This window comes from Rutidosis leptorrhynchoides, chromosome 3, assembly GCF_046630445.1.
Source record: "Rutidosis leptorrhynchoides isolate AG116_Rl617_1_P2 chromosome 3, CSIRO_AGI_Rlap_v1, whole genome shotgun sequence".
Taxonomy (NCBI): Eukaryota; Viridiplantae; Streptophyta; class Magnoliopsida; order Asterales; family Asteraceae; genus Rutidosis; species Rutidosis leptorrhynchoides.
In genome coordinates, this window is record NC_092335.1 from 513,917,556 (window position 1) to 513,940,309 (window position 22,754).

The 22,754-nt window shown below is 35.7% G+C and overlaps 2 protein-coding genes across 2 annotated transcripts; one reads left to right on the top strand and one right to left on the bottom strand.

The window, feature by feature from the left end:
- Positions 1–9,285: 9,285 nt before the first annotated feature.
- On the bottom strand, positions 9,286–9,597 carry LOC139901866 (uncharacterized mitochondrial protein AtMg00860-like). Its single transcript, XM_071884537.1, has one exon. The coding sequence runs from the start codon at positions 9,595–9,597 to the stop codon at positions 9,286–9,288; it is 312 nt and encodes a 103-aa protein (XP_071740638.1).
- Positions 9,598–10,646: 1,049 nt separating this feature from the next.
- Positions 10,647–15,926, top strand: LOC139898293 (NADPH--cytochrome P450 reductase 1). Its single transcript, XM_071881025.1, has 17 exons — positions 10,647–11,138; positions 11,223–11,282; positions 11,671–11,747; positions 11,884–11,941; positions 12,040–12,123; positions 12,239–12,275; positions 12,456–12,525; positions 12,623–12,805; positions 12,897–12,989; positions 13,063–13,288; positions 13,370–13,453; positions 13,543–13,694; positions 13,810–13,906; positions 14,004–14,231; positions 14,421–14,543; positions 14,634–14,747; positions 15,497–15,926. The coding sequence occupies exons 1-17, from the start codon at positions 10,788–10,790 to the stop codon at positions 15,575–15,577; spliced, it is 2,118 nt and encodes a 705-aa protein (XP_071737126.1). The 5' UTR covers positions 10,647–10,787; the 3' UTR covers positions 15,578–15,926.
- Positions 15,927–22,754: the final 6,828 nt, after the last annotated feature.

The following is a 22,754-nucleotide window of genomic DNA, read 5'->3' on the forward strand; positions in this document are numbered from 1 at the left end:
ACAAAGGTTTCTTGATCTTAGATGATTGCTTGGAATGGATTAGGAAACTTGGAAGTAAACTTGTAAACTTGGAAGTGTTCTTGATGTGTTCTTGAGTAATTATTTTTATGATGATTATAGGTAATAACCAAAGCTTGTATTTGATGATTTTTGCTGAAAAAATAGTAACTTAGACATTCATGGAAGAGTGTGTGTGTTTTGAGAGAGAATTGGGAAGAAAATTGGAAGTGAAATGGAGTAGGTGGTGAGTGGTGAAGGTGAGTGGGGTTAAAAGGAGTTCTTGTTTTTGTTTCCTTGCTCATAAGTCATGCTAGTTGTCTAATTGTTGGTTCCACGTGTTTTTTGACTATATAGGGCTTCTAAGAGCTGAATTATTATGTGTATATACCAATAGTATATACGTCTAGGAGCTGGGTATTGTACGAGTACGAATACGGTTGCATACGAGTAGAATTGTTGATGAAAATGAATGAGAATGCAATTGTAAGCATTTTTGTTAAGTAGAAGTACTTTGATATATGTCTTGAAGTCTTTCAAAAGTGTACTAATACATCTAAATACACTACATGTATATACATTTTAACTGAGTCGTTAAGTCATCGTTAGTCGTTACATGTAAGTGTTGTTTTGAAACCTTTAAGTTAACGATCTCATTTAATGTTGTTAACCCATTGTTTATTATATCTAATGAGATGTTAAATTATTACATTATCAAGATATTATGATGTATGAATATATCTTAATATGATATATATACATTAAAATGTCGTTACAACGATAATCGTTACATATATGCCTCGTTTCAAAATTCTTAAGTTAGTAGTCTTGTTTTACATATGTAGTTCATTGTTAACATACTTAATGATATATATAATTATCATTTTATCATGTTAAATATAGTGTAACAATATCTTAATATGATACCTATTTATTTAGTAAGACGTTGTAATGACGATAATCGTTATATATATCGTTTCGAGTTTCTTAACTTAGTAGTCTCAATTTCGTGTATATAATTCATTGTTAATATACTTATGGAGATACTTACTTATCAAAATCTCATGTTAACTATATGTATATAAATATATATATCGTCATGTCTTTTTTACAAGTTTTAACGTTCGTGAATCGCTGGTCAACTTGGGTGGTCAATTGTCTACATGAAACTCATTTCAAATAATCAAGTCTTAACAAGTTTGATTGCTTAATATGTTGGAAACATTTAATCATGTAAATATCAATTTCATTTAATATATATAAACATGGAAAAGTTCGGGTCACTACATTGAGTGATTGACCCATATTGCTTTTACATCTTCATAGTTAAAATGTTTCATGAAAAGTTGTTTGAATGATAAAAGAATATCACCTAGGTGTTGTCGTTTTGTAGTTAAAAATAGATTTGCTTGAGGACAAGCAAAAGCCAAGTGTGGGGGTTTGATCGGTCATTGTTTGACGCGATCGTTTGTACTTAAACATGATAAAAGTGATTACATTTAAGTGAAAAACAAGGTACGTTGATGAAATTTCGTGTATTGTAGGTGTGAAAAGAAGTTAGTGCAAAAAGGTGCGAAAAATGGCGTTTGAAGTCAAGTTGTGGAAAAAGTTAGAAAAAACAGAAAAGTATCAGCATTTTAACACTGGAGTAATTTACGCTACATCAGAGTAAATTACGCCATCTTTTTACGCCAGGCAAGTTTCAAAATCAGGAAAAAAGCATTTTTGGGCGTACAATTACGCCAAGTTTTTACGCCAGTACAAATATGGGACTGATTTACGCCAGACTGGTGTAAATTATGCCAATGCAATTTTGCTAATGCCGGATTTTGAGAGATTTTTGCTTTGGGAACAAGTTATTCATTTCCTATATAAGGGAAACCCTTAGCACGAATTGGGGACCTTTTTTCTCCAGTTTTTAAGCCCCAAACATCAACCCTAACATCAAAATCATCAAGGTTTCAAGGATCGAAGGCGAGTTCATCATGGTTCATCAACAATCCATCATGTTCTTCATCATAATCATCATGCTTGGTTAAGTTCCTTTCTTTATTCCTTCCAATGAACATTTAGTGTATTGTTTATTCATTCAATTATGTGTGTGGTTTGTAATTTTACAATGATCGTTGATTAATAATTTTGTAAATTGTTCAAGTGATTATTTAATGCAAGTTTGTTGATTTTGATTATTGTAAGACGTATTATTGTGATTTAACAATTGTGCTTGATCCACTTAGTGTTAATTTAGATTAGGGATGAAGACAAGTGTTTAGGTTACATAATCGTGTCCAAGATAATTGTTTTAACGAATTTAAGAATTCATGTCTATGTGATTTAGATAATAACTTGATAAGCACACATGTTTGTTTGAATGAATGATACCTAATTGGGATTTGGAAGGGATAAAGCTTTTTACCTATTGATCACAACACATCACTTTTAATTACTAGTTTCATTCCCGTTGCTTAAACTTCATAAAGTTTAAGTCATTTTCATTAAAAGTCTTTTAATTAGTATTAATTTAGTTTTAATTGCAAAATCAACTCTAAGAATTGCTTAATTTGGACCATAATCTCCTTTGAAACAAATCTTACTTACCCTAGCTAAGCTAGAGTATTTAGATCATTTTTGACGGGTACTTCGACACCCATCAGGCTCACCTCACGGTCGACCGTGGGTCGACCGTGCAGGCCTCTGAATTTTGAATTTGTAGCCGTTTGAGATCTTTAACTTTGTCATTTTTCCTTATTGGATGGCTGCAATTAGATGCCAAAAACATCTGAAAAGATCCTCATTACCCCTTTTATCTTGGATGTATTCTTTGAGGTTGACCTTGGCTTAAAAGAGGAAAGTCTCATTGTACTAGTGGTGTGTCATTTATTTCTCTTTATGGCAAAAGCAGAATTTTGATCCCTTGACAACCACAAGCTTCCAAACTTCAAGCCACAAGTCTTCAAGGCTTTTGTCAACATTTGTTTTGCAAGTATATGCATCATTGGTTACTTGCTACCTTTCAAATAAGATCCATTTGTTTTACATGAAGACTTTTAGGAGTTTACACTAAACTCTTATTAATCATGTAAGTAATGCTTAATAGTTAATCAAGTGGAGAACAACTCTTTAGTTGGGACTTTAATGATCATTCTAATCATATCTATATTTGTTTTAGATTTAAAAGGACGACTTTACAAAAAGAACTCTTAGCAATACTTATGTGTTTAACATTAATCACAAGCTAAAGTGTCATTAAGACGTCATTAAGTGTGATTAACCAGGATTAGTGTTTTAGTGACCAAAACTCAGTTGAATTTAAATGAGGAAACTATTCGAAGCATGTTTAAATAAGTTTCATAAATTATACATGCCTCGAAGTGGTCGAACTAAAATTATAGAAAATTCGAACAGTGGAAACTGCGGTCGACCCACGTTGACCGTGGAGTCGACCGTGCACATTGTTCCTCATAACCAAGGTACAGAGCATCCACGGTCTGAACTGCGGTTGACCGTGGACCCAGCCGTGCTTATCCAGGATTTTGTAAATGACTCTTTTAACTTTGTTATTATGTGTATTGGTTGTTTGCTAGAGATTGTGTAGACTCGTGAACTTGTGTTGTTCTACACGCTTTTTAAGCACATAAGACTTGGTGTCATCATCAAAACAAAGTGCTTAACATTTGAATATTATCACCAGATCACTAACCAACAATTGGTTTTAGAATAAGGATGAACTCTTGGGCTTATATTGCAGGACATTGTGTTTGGGCTATGCGATCCTTACAACTGGTATCAGAGCTAGCTTATATCCCCGATGTGGTGAACGGCGCAATGGGCGCACCTAGTGGCGGTATCAGGATTTTTTTTCACCTGGGGAAAAAAAATTTAAAGCTGTAGCAACTTTTTTGGACAAAATATGGAGGTTTTGGGACAAAAAATGGAGGTTTTTAGGCAAATTATGGAGGTTTTGGGGCAAAATTTGAAGGTTTGTGAGCAAAATCTGAAGGTTTTGGGGTAAAATTTGTAGATTTTTGGGCAAATTTTGAAGGTTTTGGGGCAAAAAAAAATTCCACCAGGGGCAAAGTCGAAAAATTCAAAATTTTTACACTGAAAATTGCAAATCCACTAGGGGTGGCTGCCCTCACTTGTCCCTTCATAAAATCTCCCCTGGGCGCACCCCGATCGCACGCATCGACGTGGCGCACCCTCAGTGAAACCTAACAAGGAGTGAACCCAGCTATCGTTCGAGGGGACAGTCGCACGATGAGTTGATCCTGGAAGCCTTTCGAGGAGGCGGTAAAGGTTGGATCCGGACTATCGTTGGAGGGGAGGCCCATATGGACTTGGGTTTGAGGGGAGGTTTATAAGGGTGCAAACCAAAGTCTCTCATCGGTCATGGGACAAAACAAATGTATGTTTATAAGTCTAAGGGAAAGTCATTCTATCACCAATTGGTTTTAGAATAAGGATGAACTCTTGAGCTTATATTGCAGGATATTGTTTTTGGGCTATGTGATCCTTACACATAGTTTTTAAATTATTAAATGCAAGTAGCGTTTATAACATATGTGACTCCAACATGCAAACCTCTAGCACATCGGAAGCAATCAGTTAAGTACATGAGAATAAAACGTGCTTAAAAGTCAACACAAATGTTGGTGAGATAACGTTTTGTTATGAACAGTAAAGTAATTTAGACCACGATTTTTAGTGTTTGAAAACATAAAAAATGTATATGTAATATTGGGCACCTGGTAATCATGCTTAATGACGGTAACACCCCCTGAAGAGTACACCGGTATGTGCAAGACTTGTCTATGAAATATTAAGCACCTGTTTTACCAGCTATGTCGACTATCCCGAGTAGGGTTGTCAACCTATGGATCCATATCTAAGGTTCGCTCTTATCGAATAATAAACCAATAATCAACTATTACCACGCTAGAGGGAATTTGTGCCATTTGGACCCTCACATATATTGTTTTAAGTACTCTTGTCTAGTATGTAAATCGTAAAAATAGCGCATGTATTCTCACTCCCAAAATAGTTTAGAAAGTTTAAAATGGGATCAATATCTCACCTCAAATGCACAGCAAACGGACAAACGAAAAGAAATAGCGCAACGAACGTCATAGACGGTCCTCTACCTAAAGCAGTACAGTTTCTTAGTGTTTGTCGAACTAAAGTCAACTTATAATCCAAGTCAAGTAGGTTTATGTCATCCTTATGTCATCATCATGTCGCAAATGGTTTTGTTAAAATATTTTAAGTTTCCAAAACACGGCGGTTATCGGACCCGATAATCCTTTGGTCATTGCCGAACTTATGTAAGTCCAATGGACCTTAGGTCAGTGGCAAATAAACCATCAGGTGTCCTTTAACACATATTATATTCCTAGTATGATACTTTAAGTAAAATGATCACGTCGACAGTTTCAATACAACAAGTCAAAAAATCCAGCACGACGTCCAAAGACGTAGTCAACTCATTTTGGTATCTCCTGTACGACAGATTTAGATGAGTCCTATATGAAACATTAACTACACAACCTGAAGAATCCAAAATTTAAACTCTTAGACCTCCAGGAGTGGTTGTTGGATCAGAAATGGGCTGATCAAAATGCTTTAGACGCTTTTCAGCTCGAGTAAGGTGCACCTTTATTGCATGTAAGCAATGTAGTCTCACCCTATTTGATGTCTAAAGCTCCTATGTTAACAAAGGTTGCATCTTTATTACATGAGAGTAGTAAAACTTTAACTTTTTTAGTAATTAAACCTTTAAAGTTTCACAAAGATTGCATCTTTAGTTCATGGAAGTAGTAAAGCTTCAACCTTTTAGTGTTTCAAGCTTCTAACTTAACCAATATTGCATCTTTAGTACATGTAATTAGTAAAGCTTCAACCTTTTTAGTGTTTCAAGCTTCTAAGTTAACAAAGATTGCATCTTTAGTACATGTAAGCAAGGTTGAAGAACTCGAAACTCGAGGAGTTCTCGGTGGGACAATTTTTAAGAATTCTCGGAGAACTCGGGAGAACTCGTTTGCTGACTAACGTTGACTTTCTAATATAAATATATATTTTTGAATATATATATATATATATATATATATATATATATATATATATATATATGTATAAATATTAGATTTTTGAGATAATTTGTATGATACATAATATAATATATAGCTACATGCAAATGTTGACCAAGAAATAACCGAGATATTCAATTTGTCGGACGTTGATTGAGATTTGACCGAGAAACTTAATTTATCGGTCGTTGACCGATAAAATCGGAAGTTGACCAATTTTTTGAAACGAGAACTCGGCAGCCTCCGGGAAACGAGTTATCGCCGAGTTCTCGGCTGATTTTTCCGATTTTTGCAACCATGCATGTAAGTAGTAAAGCTTCAACCTTTATGATGAACAAAGTTATAATGTAGCAAATGTTGCATCTTTATTACTCCGTACATGGAAGTAGTAAAGCTTCAACCTTTATGATGTACAAAGCTTATATTGTAGCAAAGGTTGCATCTTTATTACATGGAAGTAGTAAAGCTTCAACCTTTATAATCAAGTTTGCTCTTTTATCGCACTTTGATGATAAAGACTCAAACTTTAAGCTTTCAAAATAACAAAGATGGTTCCTTTATTACTTATAAGTGATAAAGTTTCATCCTTTACAATATTTAAGTACAAAAATCCATATTTATCATATGTAGATGATAAATCATGAACATTTGTCTTAAATCACAACAACAATAATGTCTTAAGTAAGCTTAGTTGCTTTCTTTTACAATAAAGTGTAAAAGACCTCAACTTTCTTACAAAACAACTACAATAAATATAGATCTACAATAATCAAGCATGAATCTAAAGTAAATGACATAAAAGTGAACATAAATGAAAGAAAATTGAAAATAGAGAAGAATAGTTACTAGATCTTAAAATGTAAAAACAAAAGATGAAGATCCAAGCAAAAAATAATGAAGTTCAAGTTTGAAAAATGAAGATGTTGATGAGGATGAATGTGGCCGTGGGTTTTGGAGTGGATGAGAGGCTTTTAGGTGCTAGATGACCTAATGGGAGAATACGTTGTTTATATAGTGGATTTCTAGGTTTTAAGGTGGGTTTGGGTTGGTTAAGTGGGTCATTTCCATGTGCTTAAGCTAATTAACTAAATGGAAATAAATAAGTAAATGAAAGCACTAAATAGGTCCTACCAATAACTAGTAAGTGAGGATTTTATGGAATTAATTAGAAGCCTTCCATGTAGAAATAAATAAATAAGGCTCCCATGCATTTAAATAATTTAAATCTAGTAAGTTATCTCATTTACATGAATCCAATTATAATAATAATAATAATAATAATAATAATAATAATAATAATAATAACAATAAAAAAATTAGTAATAGTATCTAAAATAATAAAATAAGTCGAAAAATTGGGTCGTCACATTATATACCCTTTAAAGAAAATTTTTTTCTGAAATTTTAGCCTAATGTCGATGGTGGAGATGTAAAAAGGTGAGGGTATTTCTGCTTCGTCTGATCCTCTCGTTTCCACGTGAATGCGAGTCCTCTACGGGCATTCCAACGAACCTTCACAATAGGGATTTTGCTCTTCTTTAGTCGTTTGATCTCGCGGTCCATAACCTCTATAGGTTTCTCAATAAAGTGAAGCTCGTCATCAATTTGGATCTCCTCTAGAGGAATGGTGAGATCTTCATCGGCTAAACACTTCTTCAAATTCGACATGTGGAACATGTCATGTACTCCGCTAAGTTGTTGCGGCAGAGTTAAACGATAGGCCACCGGTCCAATTCGTACTTTTACCTCGAACGGACCCACATATCTCGGGTTTAGCTTCCCTCTTTTACCGAACCGTGTTATGCCTTTCCAAGGTGATACCTTCAGCATTACCTTGTTACCGACTGCAAACTCTAACGGTTTTTTCTGACATCAGCATAGCTCTTCTGTCGACTCCTGACCGTTTTCAGCATGTTCTTGATCTAAACAATCTTCTCGGTAGTCTCATGGATAACTTCCGGACCAGTAATCTGTCTGTCTCCCAGTTCATTCCAACAGATTGGAGAACTGCACTTCCTACCGTAAAGTGCTTCAAACACTGTGGCATTGATGCTTGAATGATAACTATTATTACATGAAAATTCCGTGAGCAGCAAATACTTATCCCAGCCATTTCTGAAGTAAATCACACATGCACGGAGCATGTCTTCCAGAGTCAGAATGGTCCTCTCACTCTGACCATTTTTCCGCGGGTGATAGGCGGTACTCATATCCACTCGAGTCCCCAACGCCTCTTGTAGCGATTGCCAGAATTTAGATGTAAAGCGACTATCCCGATCCGAGATAATGGATACACGAACTCCATGTCTGGATATAATCTCCTTCAAGTATAGCCGGGCTAACTTCTCTAGTTTGCCGGTTTCCTTCATCGGTAGGAAGTGTGCAGATTTCGTGAGACGATCAACGATATCATATCCACCCACAGTTTTTGGCAAATTTGTGATAAGGTCCATGGTAATGCACTCCCACTTCCACTCGGGAATCTCCGTTGCAGAAATCCTAATGGTTTTTGATGCTCAACCTTGGCTTTGGAACAAGTCAAGCACTTCCCAACATACGTAGCGATATCATCTTTCAAGTTAGGCCACCAGTACTGTTCTTTAAGGTCATGGTACATATTTACGATTCCTTGATGAATTGAATATCTCGTATTATCAGCATCATCGAGGACTACATTCTTAGGTCGCCAAATCGCGGCTTCTTCCAGTAAAATGTTGGGTTCCGTCTTCCCTAACTTCAAATTGCTTCTGTAATCCCCTAAGCATCTCGTTCGAAATATTCTCTTCCTTTAAAGCTTCTTGAATTTGGTTGGTAAGGTTCATGCGAATGGTTATATTTAATGCCCGAACTCGAAGGGGTGGAGTTCTCGCCTTTAGGCTAAGGGCATCGACTACCACATTCACCTTCCCGGGATGATAGCAAATTTGGCAGTCATAGTCGTTTAGTAATTCAACCCAACAACGTTGTCTCATGTTCAGCTGCTCCTGGTCGAAGATATGCTGGAGGCTCTCGTGGTCGGTGTACACCGTGCACTTACATCCATATAGATAATGTCTCCACATCTTAAGTCCGAAAATCACAGCTCCAAGCTCCAAATCGTGCGTCGTGTAGTTCGCCTCGTGAGTCTTTAGTTGTCACGAGGCGTAAGCGATGACTTCTGTGCTTGCATTAACACACATCCAAAGACTTTCCACGAGGCATCACATTAAATCGTGAAATCGTCATTTCCCTCGGGCAGCGATAAGATCAGTGCGGTGGTCAGGATCTGCTTCAGTAGCTGAAACACAGACTCTTGCTCTGCCAACCACTCGTACTTCTTTCCTTTATGTGTTAGTGCAGTAAGAGGTCGAGCTATCCTAGAAAAATCCTGAATGAATCTTCTGTAGTAACCAACAAGTCCTAGAAATTTCCAGATCTGGGTCAGTGTCTTCGGTGTATCCCACCTACTAATGGCTTCGATCTTAGTAGGATCGACTTGAATTCCATTGCTACTAACCACTTGGCCTAGGAATTGCATTCCCTTTAACCAAAAATTGCACTTCGAGAATTTTGCGTACAATTCCTCTTTCTTGAGCAGCTCTAACACCAATCAGAGGTGTTGCGCGTGCATAAGAATTTAAACAAACAACTCAAAAGGGAAAAAAAATCAAACAAAAAGAACAACATCAAGAAAATGCGTCAATTCTTTAAAGTTTCATAATTAATAAGCACGTAAAATCGTGAACTTTTTCAAGCGACTAACACAAATTAGTTCATCACCGTTACAGCAAAAAAAAAAAAAAACAAATAAAAGAAAAATGAAACAAAAAGAGTTTGTAAGCGACTAACACAAGTTGGGTAAACATGAAGATAATTCGTCAATTTCTCAAACCGAATAACACAAATTCGGTTCATCGAGGCCTCACAAAAGCTAAACGAATCATGCACAACCGAATAACACAAATTAATTCGTCAATTTTTTTAACCGAATAACACAAATTCGGTTAATCGACGCCTTACAAAAGCTAAGACGAACCATAGACAACCGAATAACAAAAATTAGTTCATCGAAGACTTACAAAAGCTAAGACGAATCATACACCCTGCGGATTTAAAGAGCCAAAAAAATAAAGTAGATAGGTGAAGAGAAATAAGCGATGAAGTAGAAAGAAGGTGAAAAGAAACACATAGCACCAAGAAACACGCATTACCACCACAGAGCGCATATAATCACGACATGTGGTAAGTAGTGTTAAATGTTCAAAATACCCTCTGTTACTATTTTTTTTTTTTTTTTTTTTTGGTATTAGTAAGTAGATAAATTATTAATATTAATTAATTATTGATCTATTTTCAATCATTGAGTATTTTTTTTTTCTATCACTGAATAAATAAATAAATAAAATAACAAATATGGAGTAATAGAATTAAATTGAAATAAAATAAATAAAAATAAAATGGTTTAAACAACGAATCTAACCATGGTTAAATGAAAGTAGGTGTATCTAACCATTCCAGTTACTTACTCCCGTTCAATTATCTCACCACCATAAAACCCCCAAAGTCAAGACCTCCCTCCCAACTACCCCTACCAATCCATCCAGAGGGAGAAATAATTTTAACATTTTTTGTTTCAATTTTTCTCTCTCGAACCTCCAATCTAATAAATCATAACTCAATTCAAATTCACTAATTTCAATTTATAGTAACAATTATAATTATAATATAATGCAATCAGAATCTGTAAAATTATCGCCGTTTGATCTTATGAGTGCTTTGATCACCGGCAAAGTTGTAGACACATCGAACGCATCTGATTCAGGTGATTCAATTATGCCGCCTGCGTTATTGATGCTTTTTGAGAATCGTGAGCTGTTTATGATACTTACGACTTCCGTTGCCGTTTTAATTGGATGCGTTGTCGTTTTGTTTTGGCGGAGATCGGCTTATAAAAAGTCGGTTATTGAACCGGTTGTTATTGTACCGAAAAAAATTAAAGAAGAAGAAGTTGATGACGGTAAGGAAAAAGTTACAGTGTTTTTCGGTACACAAACTGGTACAGCTGAAGGTTTTGCTAAGGTAAGTTATTATCAATTATCAAAATTAATTAGTTATTAATTATTAATTCGTAATTGAATATTCAATTGTGGTTGTTGTATGAAGGCACTTGTAGAGGAAGCAAAAGCTAGATATGATAAGGCGGTGTTTAAAATAGTTGATTTGGTAAGTCATTTTGTTTGAACGGCAAGCTTTGCATCAGTGTATCATTTATTTCAATGACACTCGTTGTTTGCACACACACGCGTTCGCCGCGAGGAAACCCGAATCACATTACAGGAACCGATCCTTTAACCATGGGCAGGTGACCGGGTTTGAATCCTGAATGGATCCGGGATAAAACCCCTGGGTCGATCTGGATATCCATATTTCAGGAAGATTAATTAATTAATAGGATGGACAAAACGAACCTATGACCTAACCCCATTCCCAACACACAAGGTGAAGGGGATGCCATTAATGCTTGTATAAAATAATGTCATTCGGATTAGGTTCGGAAATTTTGTTGAAGTTTATCAGTCAATTGAATATAGTTATTTGATTTGATATGTAGGATGATTATGCTGCTGATGATGATGAGTATGAGGAGAGACTAAAAAAGGAATCTTTAGCTTTTTTCTTTTTGGCTACGTAAGTTTTTTACTCATGTTATTGATGTAATTGTTTAGCTTTACCTTTAAGATTTCCATTTTTGGAAGGATTCTTTTGGTGTTTGGTGATGGGAAGTAGCTACTAATTGAATTTGGTATGATGATTGATTATGTAGATATGGAGATGGTGAGCCAACAGATAATGCTGCTAGATTTTATAAATGGTTTACTGAGGTATATCTTGTGCAAGTAGTGGATCGATGCTGACTTGTATTTAATTAAATAAATCAATGTTGAATGTTGATTTTTAAAATTTGTGATATTTGGTATAGGGAGATGAGAAAGGTGAATGGCTTAATAAGCTTCGATACGGAGTATTTGGCCTTGGCAACAGACAGTACGAACATTTCAACAAGGTGATAGTTGATATGATGTTGTCATCTTTCATGATCAAACAATTGTAGCCTTATGAATGTTATGTTACATACCACTTTGTACTGAAGTTAATTAATTTACGTTTGTTATGTGTAGATTGCGAAGGTGGTTGATGACAACCTTGCAGAACAGGGTATGTTTATTTTATTACATATGGGTTGTTGATTAAATTAGAGTCTTGTATGCGCTATGAAAGTACTTATCGATTAAATTAAGGGTTAGTGCATTTGTTATTAGAAATTGGTCATTTATATGATATTTCTTTGTGAATGCATTCTACTTTATATAACATGTGACGATTCGCTATTAATAGGTGCAAAGCGCCTTGTTCCTGTTGGTATGGGAGATGATGATCAATGTATTGAAGATGACTTCACTGCATGGTATTAGGAAAAATGCACTTTCTAAATTTAATTTCTAAAAGCCATTTATTAGTCCGCAAATTAGTTTTTAATTTTTTATTGGACTTCGGTTCTTCAGGAAAGAGTTAGTATGGCCTGAGTTGGATCAATTGCTTCGTGATGAGGATGATACAGGTGTTGCCACTCCTTATACTGCTGCTGTTGCAGAATACCGTGTTGTTCATGGAAAACCGGACATGTTTTCTGAAGATCATATTCAGACAAATGGTCATGCTGTTCATGATGCTCAACATCCATGCAGGTATTGTACATTCCCTATTCCTATTTTAATTTGCAAAACACAATAAAATTAATGTAAGGTCTACAAATTTACAAAAATCTTTGTATTGAAGATCCAATGTGGCTGTCAAAAAGGAACTTCACACACCTGAATCTGATCGATCTTGCACTCATCTTGAATTTGACATATCAAACACTGGATTATCGTAAGTTTCTTCGTTGTTTCCTGATATATCTAATTCTTTTTTTGGCCCAAGTTTGTTAATTTTTTTATTACAGATACGAAACCGGGGACCATGTCGGAGTCTACTGTGAGAACTTGTCTGAAGTTGTGGATGAGGCTGAAAGATTACTCGGTTTACCATCAGATATGTATTTCTCAGTTCACACCGACAAAGAAGACGGAATACCACTTGGTGGGGCCTCTTTGCCACCTCCTTTCCCACCATGCACTTTAAGAAAAGCGTTAACATCCTATGCAGATGTTTTAAGTTCTCCCAAAAAGGTTCGTCCTAAAACATCTAATATTTGAAGAATCCCTACTTGAATATAAACCTGACAAATGGTTTTGATATGTTCATTTCAGTCTTCTTTGCTTGCTTTAGCTGCTCATGCTTCTGATCCCACTGAAGCAGATAGATTGAAATTTCTCGCGTCTCCTGCTGGAAAGGTTTAAGCTGTATTTCTTATAATTTTTAATGATTAAAGATATATACATATATATACTTGTTACGGAAACTGATGTTTTTGTTTCTACAGGATGAATATGCTCAGTGGATAGTTGCTAGCCAGAGAAGCCTTCTTGAAGTCATGGAGGCCTTCCCGTCTGCTAAACCTCCACTCGGGGTTTTCTTTGCATCCGTGGCCCCACGATTGCAGCCCCGATACTATTCGATTTCTTCCTCCCCAAAGTATGTACATTCCGTCCAAATTATTCTATATGCAGTTTTACATTGCCTTTATATACAAAAAAAAAAAAAAAAAAAAAACTATATTGTAATTGCTGTGCATTTTAATTTGTAACAGGATGGCACCCAATAGGATTCATGTCACTTGTGCATTAGTGTACGAGAAAACACCAGGAGGCCGAATTCACAAAGGAATTTGTTCAACCTGGATGAAGGTATTACTATGCTTGCTGACTGAAACTTAAATGGAGTTTCTACTTTCTACTTTGATTTTTTTGATTGAAGTTGTAACTTTACGGGGTTTATTTGCAGAATGCTGTTCCTTTGACCGAAAGTCAGGATTGCAGCTGGGCGCCTATTTATGTTAGAACATCAAATTTCAGACTTCCTTCTGATCCCAAGGTCCCAGTTATCATGATTGGACCAGGAACTGGATTAGCTCCGTTTAGAGGTTTCCTTCAAGAACGGTTAGCTTTAAAGGAAGCAGGAACTGAACTCGGGTCATCTGTTTTCTTCTTTGGATGCAGGAATCGTGAAGTGGTATGTTTAAAAAAATGATCTTTTATACAGTTACTAGACTTTTAAAAATACAGGGTTAAGCACGGGTCAACACACATTGGATGACCCATAACAGTTTTTGTCCAATTTAGTTGCTTTTAGGCAATCACAAAAAGTTATCTGATTTAGGTTGGGATATTAACTAACTCCATGATTGTTCTGCTAATTCAGGATTACATATACAAGAACGAGCTTAATAACTTCGTTGAAAGCGGTGCACTTTCCGAACTTATTGTAGCCTTTTCTCGTGAAGGCCCCACTAAGGAATATGTGCAACACAAGATGACTCAAAAGGTAGGAAAAAATCATAAAAATATTCCCGACTTTTGTGGTTATATAAATATGTATATGTATGTTGTTTATATTTGTAAATTTTCTTTGCAGGCTTCTGATATTTGGAAGTTGCTTTCCGAGGGAGCATATTTATATGTATGTGGTGATGCCAAAGGTATGGCCAAAGATGTACATCGAACCCTCCACACCATAGTCCAAGAACAGGTATGTTGAAGTTTTCATCACAATATATAATAATTATTAATTATAATTATTTATTTGATTGTATTATATCTGAGATTTCATTTTCATAAATCGTTATTTGCTTACGTATATTTAGTAAATAAGGTATATTATATGGTTGAAGTCAACTTATACATGTTGCTGTCTTTGTTACTTTAAACTAGGGTCAATTTGAAAATAATTCACCATCTGGCCCATGAAGAGTCCAATTTTTTGTGGAGTCAAAATTGTAACAATACTTATTTTTTGGCAGATCTTCAATTTCAATTTTCATGTTTGCCAATTTTGACCATGTCTGAAAAAACCCTTTTTTTTTTTTTTTAATTCTTTAGGGGTGGTTTCGACATTTGGCCATTAGTTTGTGTTCCCATATCATTAGTGGTGTCAAAGTGGGTGGCCCTGAGTTCAAGTCAAAATGAGATTTTTTATTTTTTTTGTCTAATTTGACCCGACTATTATTTTTTTCTTTGAAGTATTGAATATAATTAATAATTAATGTTTTATTTTACCTATGTTTGAAATAATAATATGATATGATGTAGGACATGCATTTTCAGTGCACTTTGGGTTGTATCTTCCTAACATATCATAATTCTAGATTGTTTTTTACATCTACAATTTGACCCATTCGATGGGGGTGGCAAATATAATCTAAATTGCGATGCGTACACATAAATGGGTCGGAATTGGATTGCCTTAACACACATCCCTCTTTACTTTGTCGATTTCAGGGATCTCTAGACTCGTCAAAGGCGGAACTATTTGTGAAGAACTTACAAATGTCAGGAAGATATTTGCGTGATGTGTGGTAATTAGTATTCGACCCTTTCAGGATGCAAACGAAAATATAATAAATGGAAATTTGGTTAGCAACTTATTCGGAAGTACGCGATTATAGGAGGAAAGATTGCGCACAATCTTTTTTCCTATCTCACATGAGAATATGTGTTCGGAAATTCATTGATCTACTTTTGTGTTATATATATAAAATATAACTATATTATTACTCTTTTTGTAACTTACTACTCAGTACTCGGTAATCATGGTTTGAATGGTTTTATATTTTATGTTTCAATGTAATGTAATGTAATTTATGAGATAGGTATAGCTTTATTATACATAAAATATTTGAGAGTGAATTTTAGAAAACACTTTTTGTAATGATTTTGGCAACAATCAAGTGTTGTTTTATTCTGATAGGATGATTTTTTGTCTTGGATGTAAAACATAAATGATGCCTGACTTTTTTTTTTTTTATTTAAATGCGTAAACCGAAAAATTAAAATAAAATATAATTAAATAAGAAAGTTGTGAAAGACGTCTAATATTGTTATACATATTGTTTTGTGTAATCATGTTTGCATTATTACAATACAAGACACTTCGACCGTGGTCGACATCATGTATCAGTAATGAACTTCATGTTAAACATTGAAAAATGACGCCCTCAAACGTTATTCTCTCCTTATTCACGTCATAATTATTCATCTTTAATATTAAAACTCATATAAACGCAAATTATTTTAAAGTCATTTTTAAAATACATAGATAGAAACGAGTATCATTTTGGGTGTGCTTGACGTGCGAGTTTGTGGCAGCCTGAAGTTATGTTTTTAATAAGCTCCAAATTATAAGTTTCGTTTGGTAAAATGCAGAGCTTATGAAAATCATGAAATCTTAAAAACAAGCTCATATCTACTAGTTTATGAAAAAAAGTAGAGCTTATAAAGTTTAAAATTACTAAAAAAATCCTTCAATATTTTTTTGAAAGGCAACAGTTGGCATTGAATACTCTCATTTGTCACACACGCACGCACTTTCGAGAAATATATTATTTAACGTTATTATGTTGCCATACTCGTAAGCTTAAATTTCAGCCAATTTATCAAATACTTATAAAGAATAATAAACTTCACATAGTTATGTTAATTTGTGATTTGAATTGTATGAATGAAAGTGACATTACTAATTATGTTAATTTGTTTTTTTAATGGTCAAAATATGGAGGTAGATTGATTTTTTTTGGAACACATGGTTTCAAATGCTGTTGACTAGGGATGACAATGGCCACCCGATTCCGTGAATATCTACCCGATCCACCTGTTTCGTGATGGATATGGATGAACCTAAATGGATATGGATACGGATACGGATATGGATGAACCTAAATGGATATGGATATGGATATGGACATGGATGAAAAGTTTCATCCATGGATATATCCATTACCACCCGAAATACATATACAAAACATAAATATAGATATATGCTTACATATTTATTATTACAACTTCATTTACCCTTAGATTTACATTATGCTTTCAACCATATAATGAAATAACTATAATATATTACAATAATACACATATATCTAAAAATATAAAATTACAAATTTCATATTTAATTTTTCATAATCTATGTTTTATAGTAAATTTAACAAATTTTGCTATATCTTGACAAAGATTACACACTCTTATGAATAGATTTTAATTATGTCATTTTATATTTATTTTTTGTTCTACTACGTTTTTATTTTAATCGCAAATAAGAAAATATTACAACAATTTTTAATATCCATTGGATATCCATTAACCCGCTTAATCAACTGGATATGGATATGGATGGATGACCTGAAACTAAATGGATATGGATATGGATATGGACGAACAAATATTAAATGGATATAGATATGGACGAACAAATATTAAATGAATACGGATACGGCATCACCCGATCCATATTCGATCAATTGCCATAGTGTTGACTCTAGGCGCTCCTTTCTTGAATATTGTTTTTAATATATTTCCCAATTTTCCGAAGTATTAATTAAGAGAAATGATGTGGTCCATAAAATTTTTACAAAATTCTGTTTATTGTGGCATATGTCTATCAAAATTTTTAAAAAAATTTGTTTATTATGGATCAATGAGTTGAAGTAAGAGTGTCATGAAATTGAATGTTGATAAAATTTGATTAGTTAATGACTTAATGGCATGTAACCCTTATGTGAAACTTCTTTTGTGTGTTTTATGTGAATGTAAGCTAGCAATCCTCTTTATTTAAATATAGTACTCCGTACTCTTAAAGTAACGTCCATCACGTTTTGACATATTCTTATTAGTGATAAATAAATAAATGATGATACAATTTTGACATTTTTTTTTTCCGAATCGAAACGGAAAGGGTGTTCGCATAGATAAAGTTGACAAGATGACGTCTCGACCTGATGAAAGAAATAAAAAGGGCGGGTCCAAAGCCGGTTAATGCAGTATGCTTGGTTCCTTGGTTGGTTTTAGAAGTTGCTAGTTTATTGTTGTTGAGTTGTTTAGTTCTTGTCATAGTTTTATCACTTTGAAGGTCATTTGTTTACATCATGTTATGTTTTGATGTGTAATGACGTGTGTCTAGTAGAACACGTGACACACTTTACGCATGACATAATTTATGTAACTCATGTTTTTATGAGACGTTTTATAACACTTATTCTTTGAGTTATTTTTATACAGGGAACGTGTTGAATATTATGGAAAGACGCTACGCTAGGCATAGCTTGACGTATACAAAACCAAAGGCCTTTCTCAAGCTCCCGTCAAATTCGGTACATGTCAGCGAACGTGGGCTGTACACGTAGGATGATAACTGCCTTAATTCTGGAATATTCCTCTAAATGGCAGTTATGAGTTAGTGGTCACTTGGTAACCGCCATTTACCTTGCCTATAGATACTAAGCTTGAATTCGATTTGAGGCCAATCAGCACTCAGTTCTCACGAACTTCTTCATCACATACATCATTGCATGAAGGCTCAGAAAAAGACAAACAACCACAACAACCCCTACACCTCTTAACTCTAACCGAGGTCCCTAGATCGAAGATTAGAGAATTTGGCGCCATTTGTGGGACTCACGTTCTACAACTCACAGGAAAATGACAATTACTTCATCACTCATACCCCCATTGTCATCACAAGAAGAATATGACCCTTTGAACCTGAACAAAATTGCTAGTAACCGAACACCTCAGGGACGAATTCATAGGAGTCTGTAACATCCCGTTTTTCCAGTACGTATCGAGAGGTATATACTTAATCATTTGTACGTTTATAACTCGTTAGCTTACGCGTAAATATATGAATATATGTATAGATATATATATATATATATATATGTATGTGTATACTTGATAATGTGTGCCTAAGCAAGTCTATATGTGGGTTTTGATAGCGTTAAGTCTTGTGAGACTATTGTTGAGGGATAGGCGAATATAGGAAGCGGGATTTAAGTGTACGAATTAAATAAAATCGAAATGTGGCTTAGGTTGTCGAACTGTTCAGGCATAGGCAAATGCCGCGCCGCGAAGATCTGGGCCTCGACGCGACAAACAAAGGGAATCTGGATCAGAAGTTGAGTTAAGAAGGGTCTATTTTCCTTTTATAAGCCGCGCCGCGACGATTAAGGCCGCGCCGCGACAGTTCTGCTGAACTGGTGTCGGACTCAGCTCATTTTAAGGGAATTTAAGGGGCAAATTGGTAATTTGACGTGTAAGGCTGATGGGAGCATTAAATCTCAGCCACTTGTTCATTTAATGCAATTTCTTTTCCCTTTTCTTTCTATTTTCTCTCCCAAAACTTAAAACCCAATTGATTTAAAAGTGAGATTTGAGAGTGAAGGATTGAGGGTTGATCTTTGGAGCAAGAATTAAAGTTGTTCTTTTTGTCTCTAGCTACCCGTTGATAGTCTCGGTAAGTTCTAACTCTAAGTTTTGAGTTTTAATTGGTTAATGGCTAGGGTTTTGGTTATTAGAGACTTGTATGACCCTTTTGGGGGTAAAATGGGTGAATGTGGATTATGTTGTTGTAATGGAACCCTAATAACCATAATCTAGGGTTTGGTCTAATGGAAATGGAATTGTAAGTGTTGATGGTGTTGTTAAGCATTAAAAACTTGTGAAAATGATGATGAAATGGTAAATAGGTCATGTTTGACAAGTTTGAAAGTGTAAGTGTCAAAATGGGTCAAATAGAGTAATGTTGACCTAGTTTGGGTGAAATGGGTATGAATTACCCTAAGTTGCGATTAATTAATGTTAGTAGACTTAAATCACTAGCTTTAGTGATTTAATATGAGTCTTGGCCATTTATGGGCGGTCTTGAGGTAGGTGAGCTATTTAATGCAAATGGGTCACTAAATGCTCAAGTGATATGTAGTGTGGTAAGTTCCACTAGTTGTGTAATTAAATGTGTACTCATGTATTAGGTACGTTGCCTTGAAGTTTCGGAAGTGCATAATCATCACCGAAGTGTTAAGGTGAGTGGAATAATTATATGCGTGCATATATGATGTATTTATTTGTGTAGTTGAGTTGTGAAGTGTCGATGTGTTAAGACACCACTCCTCACGTGGCGAGTGAAGTGTCGACGTGTTAAGACACCACTCGGGAGTGAAGTATCGATGTGTTAAGATGCCACTCCGAGAGATGTATCGAGTGAAGTGTCGATATGCTAAGACACCACTCGGGGTGAAGTGTCGAAGTGTTAAGGCACCACCCGAGGTGAAGTATCGACGTGTTAAGATGCCACCCGTGGGGTTAGTGTACGAAGTGTTAAGTGCACTAATGGTTGTTATGAACTCCGACGGTCTTTAAACACCGTTCCCTCGTTCGTTTGGTTAACCATGGTTGTGTGTGGATTGTAGCATATTATATTGTTTAAACTATATGCTATTGTTATGCTCGCTCGTATGGTGGAAGGTTTGGTAATATACTTGGCATAGTATGATTACTTATAATGCTAGCATGTATGCGGTAAATGCGTAAGTGATTGCAAGTAAGTAGTTGTATATGTAAACGTATAATTGTTGCACTCACTAAGCACTAGCTTACCCCTCTCGTTGTTTATCTTTTTAGATACAGGTGTGGATAAGGGCAAGGGGGTTGTTGGGCACTAGGTGTCCCTTGATGATGTTATGTTGGAGCTTTTGGAAGTTGGCCTAGCGTTTTGGGTAGTTTAGTCCCAAACCATGCTCGATGTGTTGTTTGGTTTAAAACTATCATTTTTGTATTGGTCAACTTGTATCACATTCGTTAATGGCCTTTGTGCCTTTTGTAAACACTAAACTTGTTGTATGTTTTAACGAAACGTGTGGAATGGTTTACATATTTAATTGGCGCGTAAATGTGGATTATTTAAAAAAAATAATTATCGTATGGAATACGGGTTGGGTTGTTTCAAGTGGTATCAGAGCATGGTCTAAGGGATTTAGGCGACTTGAGATAGGTGCCTAGACTTAGACTTTATTGTGTATGCGCTTTTATGCGGGACTTGTAGGACTTCGGGTCGAATCGGGAATTGTTAGTGCTTAGGTTTACGTGATTCAACCTTGCACTAATTGTCTCGTGTTGTAGTTGTAATCATCAAGCGAGGTGGACGTTGTACTAGCGAGTTAATGGGATGTGCTCGAGTAGCAATGACTAGCTACCATTGTTACGGGCGCAAATCGTGTCAAACAAGCGATGTACGACGATTGTCGAGCAAGATGGGGCGGTATGATGTGTATATGTATGTGTCATGTCTTTCATTTCGTTATTTAAATCTTTTCCGTTTTATAGAATGAAGATGAGAAACGGACACGACACCGAAAATGGGGGCACTAGTGAGGACCCCGAATTCACGGCCAAAGTCGAGGCCATTTTGAAAAGTCATCATGCGTCTTTCCTTGAAGATGTTAAGAAAATGTTTCTAGATACGATTGACGAGCAATTAGTCAATGTAGTAAAGGAGCAAATTAAAGTTGTCCTTCAAGGGGACAATGTTGGGAGACGAGACTTTTTCTATAATAACTTTAAGGATGCTCAACCACCTACTTTTGAGGGCGAAAGAGACTCGTTAAAGAGTGCCCGGTGGATCTCCGATATGGAGGGGGCTTTTCGAACTTGTGAATGCCCTCTTGATAAAAAGGTGAGGTATGGTAGTAGCATGTTAAGAGGTGATGCTAAGCTATGGTGGGATGCTAAAATTCAAGTTTATGGCGAAGAACAATGCATGGATTTTACTTGGGACGAGTTCAAAACGGAGTTCTTCCAAGAGTACCGAACTTCGGCTGATCTTACTAGGCTTAAGGACGAGTTGCGTTCCTTGAGGCAAGGGTCGATGGATTTGAATACTCTTAAATCCCTTTACTTGTCAAAAACTCAATTTTGCCCGGAGTATGTCGGGAATGATAAGATGTTGAAGGAAGACTTTTACCGAATCTTGAATGACAATTATCAAGAAAAGATTAGTGTGAACATGGTGAAGAGTTTTGATGAGTTGTTTGATATGGCCAAAGGGTTTGAGTCGCTCATCTTGAGAAAGAGTGGCTTTACCTTCGGCAAAAAGAAGTTTGAAGCTATTAGTCATTCGAACTTTTCTAACAAGAAGCACAAGAAGGGCTCCGAGAGTGTTGGTAGTGTTAAGAAGGGTGCTTCCGGTGATTTTACTTATGCTTGCTACAATTGTGGGCAAAGGGGGCACATGGCTCGTGAGTGCCCGAAACAATCAACCACAACCAAGCTCACTTATTTTAATTGCGGTAAAGAAGGGCATAAGAGGCCGGAGTGTCCCGACTTGCGGGGTGATCATGTTAAGAGGTTAGAGAAGGCGGCGGGCACGGCTAAGGGGCGGAATTATTTGATGACCAATGATGAGGCCAGGCATTCCAATGAAGTTGTCTCAGGTACTTTCATGGTTAACTCTAATCCGGCAAAGATATTATTTGATAGCGGTGCTAATTTGTCTTTTGTATCGCCTCGATTTGTGTCTAAGATTAACAAACCGCTAGCTAAGTTAAGTCATCCGGTAGAAGTTGAAATAGCGGATGGTAAGACGGTGCTAGGGGTTAATGTGTGTAAAGATTGTAATGTTGTGTTTGGTACCGAAACGTTTAAAATCGATCTCATTCTGATGACTTTGGGTGAGTTTGATATTGTTTTTGGCATGGATTGGCTCGATCGT

What these genes read in the sequence shown, in the direction of transcription:
- LOC139901866 (XM_071884537.1), bottom strand. Translation starts at nt 9,597, where the DNA reads ATGCAATTCCTAGGCCAAGTGGTTAGTAGCAATGGAATTCAAGTCGAT.
- LOC139898293 (XM_071881025.1), top strand. Translation starts at nt 10,788, where the DNA reads ATGCAATCAGAATCTGTAAAATTATCGCCGTTTGATCTTATGAGTGCT. An exon ending in TTTTAAGTTCTCCCAAAAAG is followed by an intron (nt 13,289 to 13,369) that starts GTTCGTCCTAAA and finishes TGTTCATTTCAG; the next exon opens with TCTTCTTTGCTTGCTTTAGC. An exon ending in ACACCATAGTCCAAGAACAG is followed by an intron (nt 14,748 to 15,496) that starts GTATGTTGAAGT and finishes TGTCGATTTCAG; the next exon opens with GGATCTCTAGACTCGTCAAA.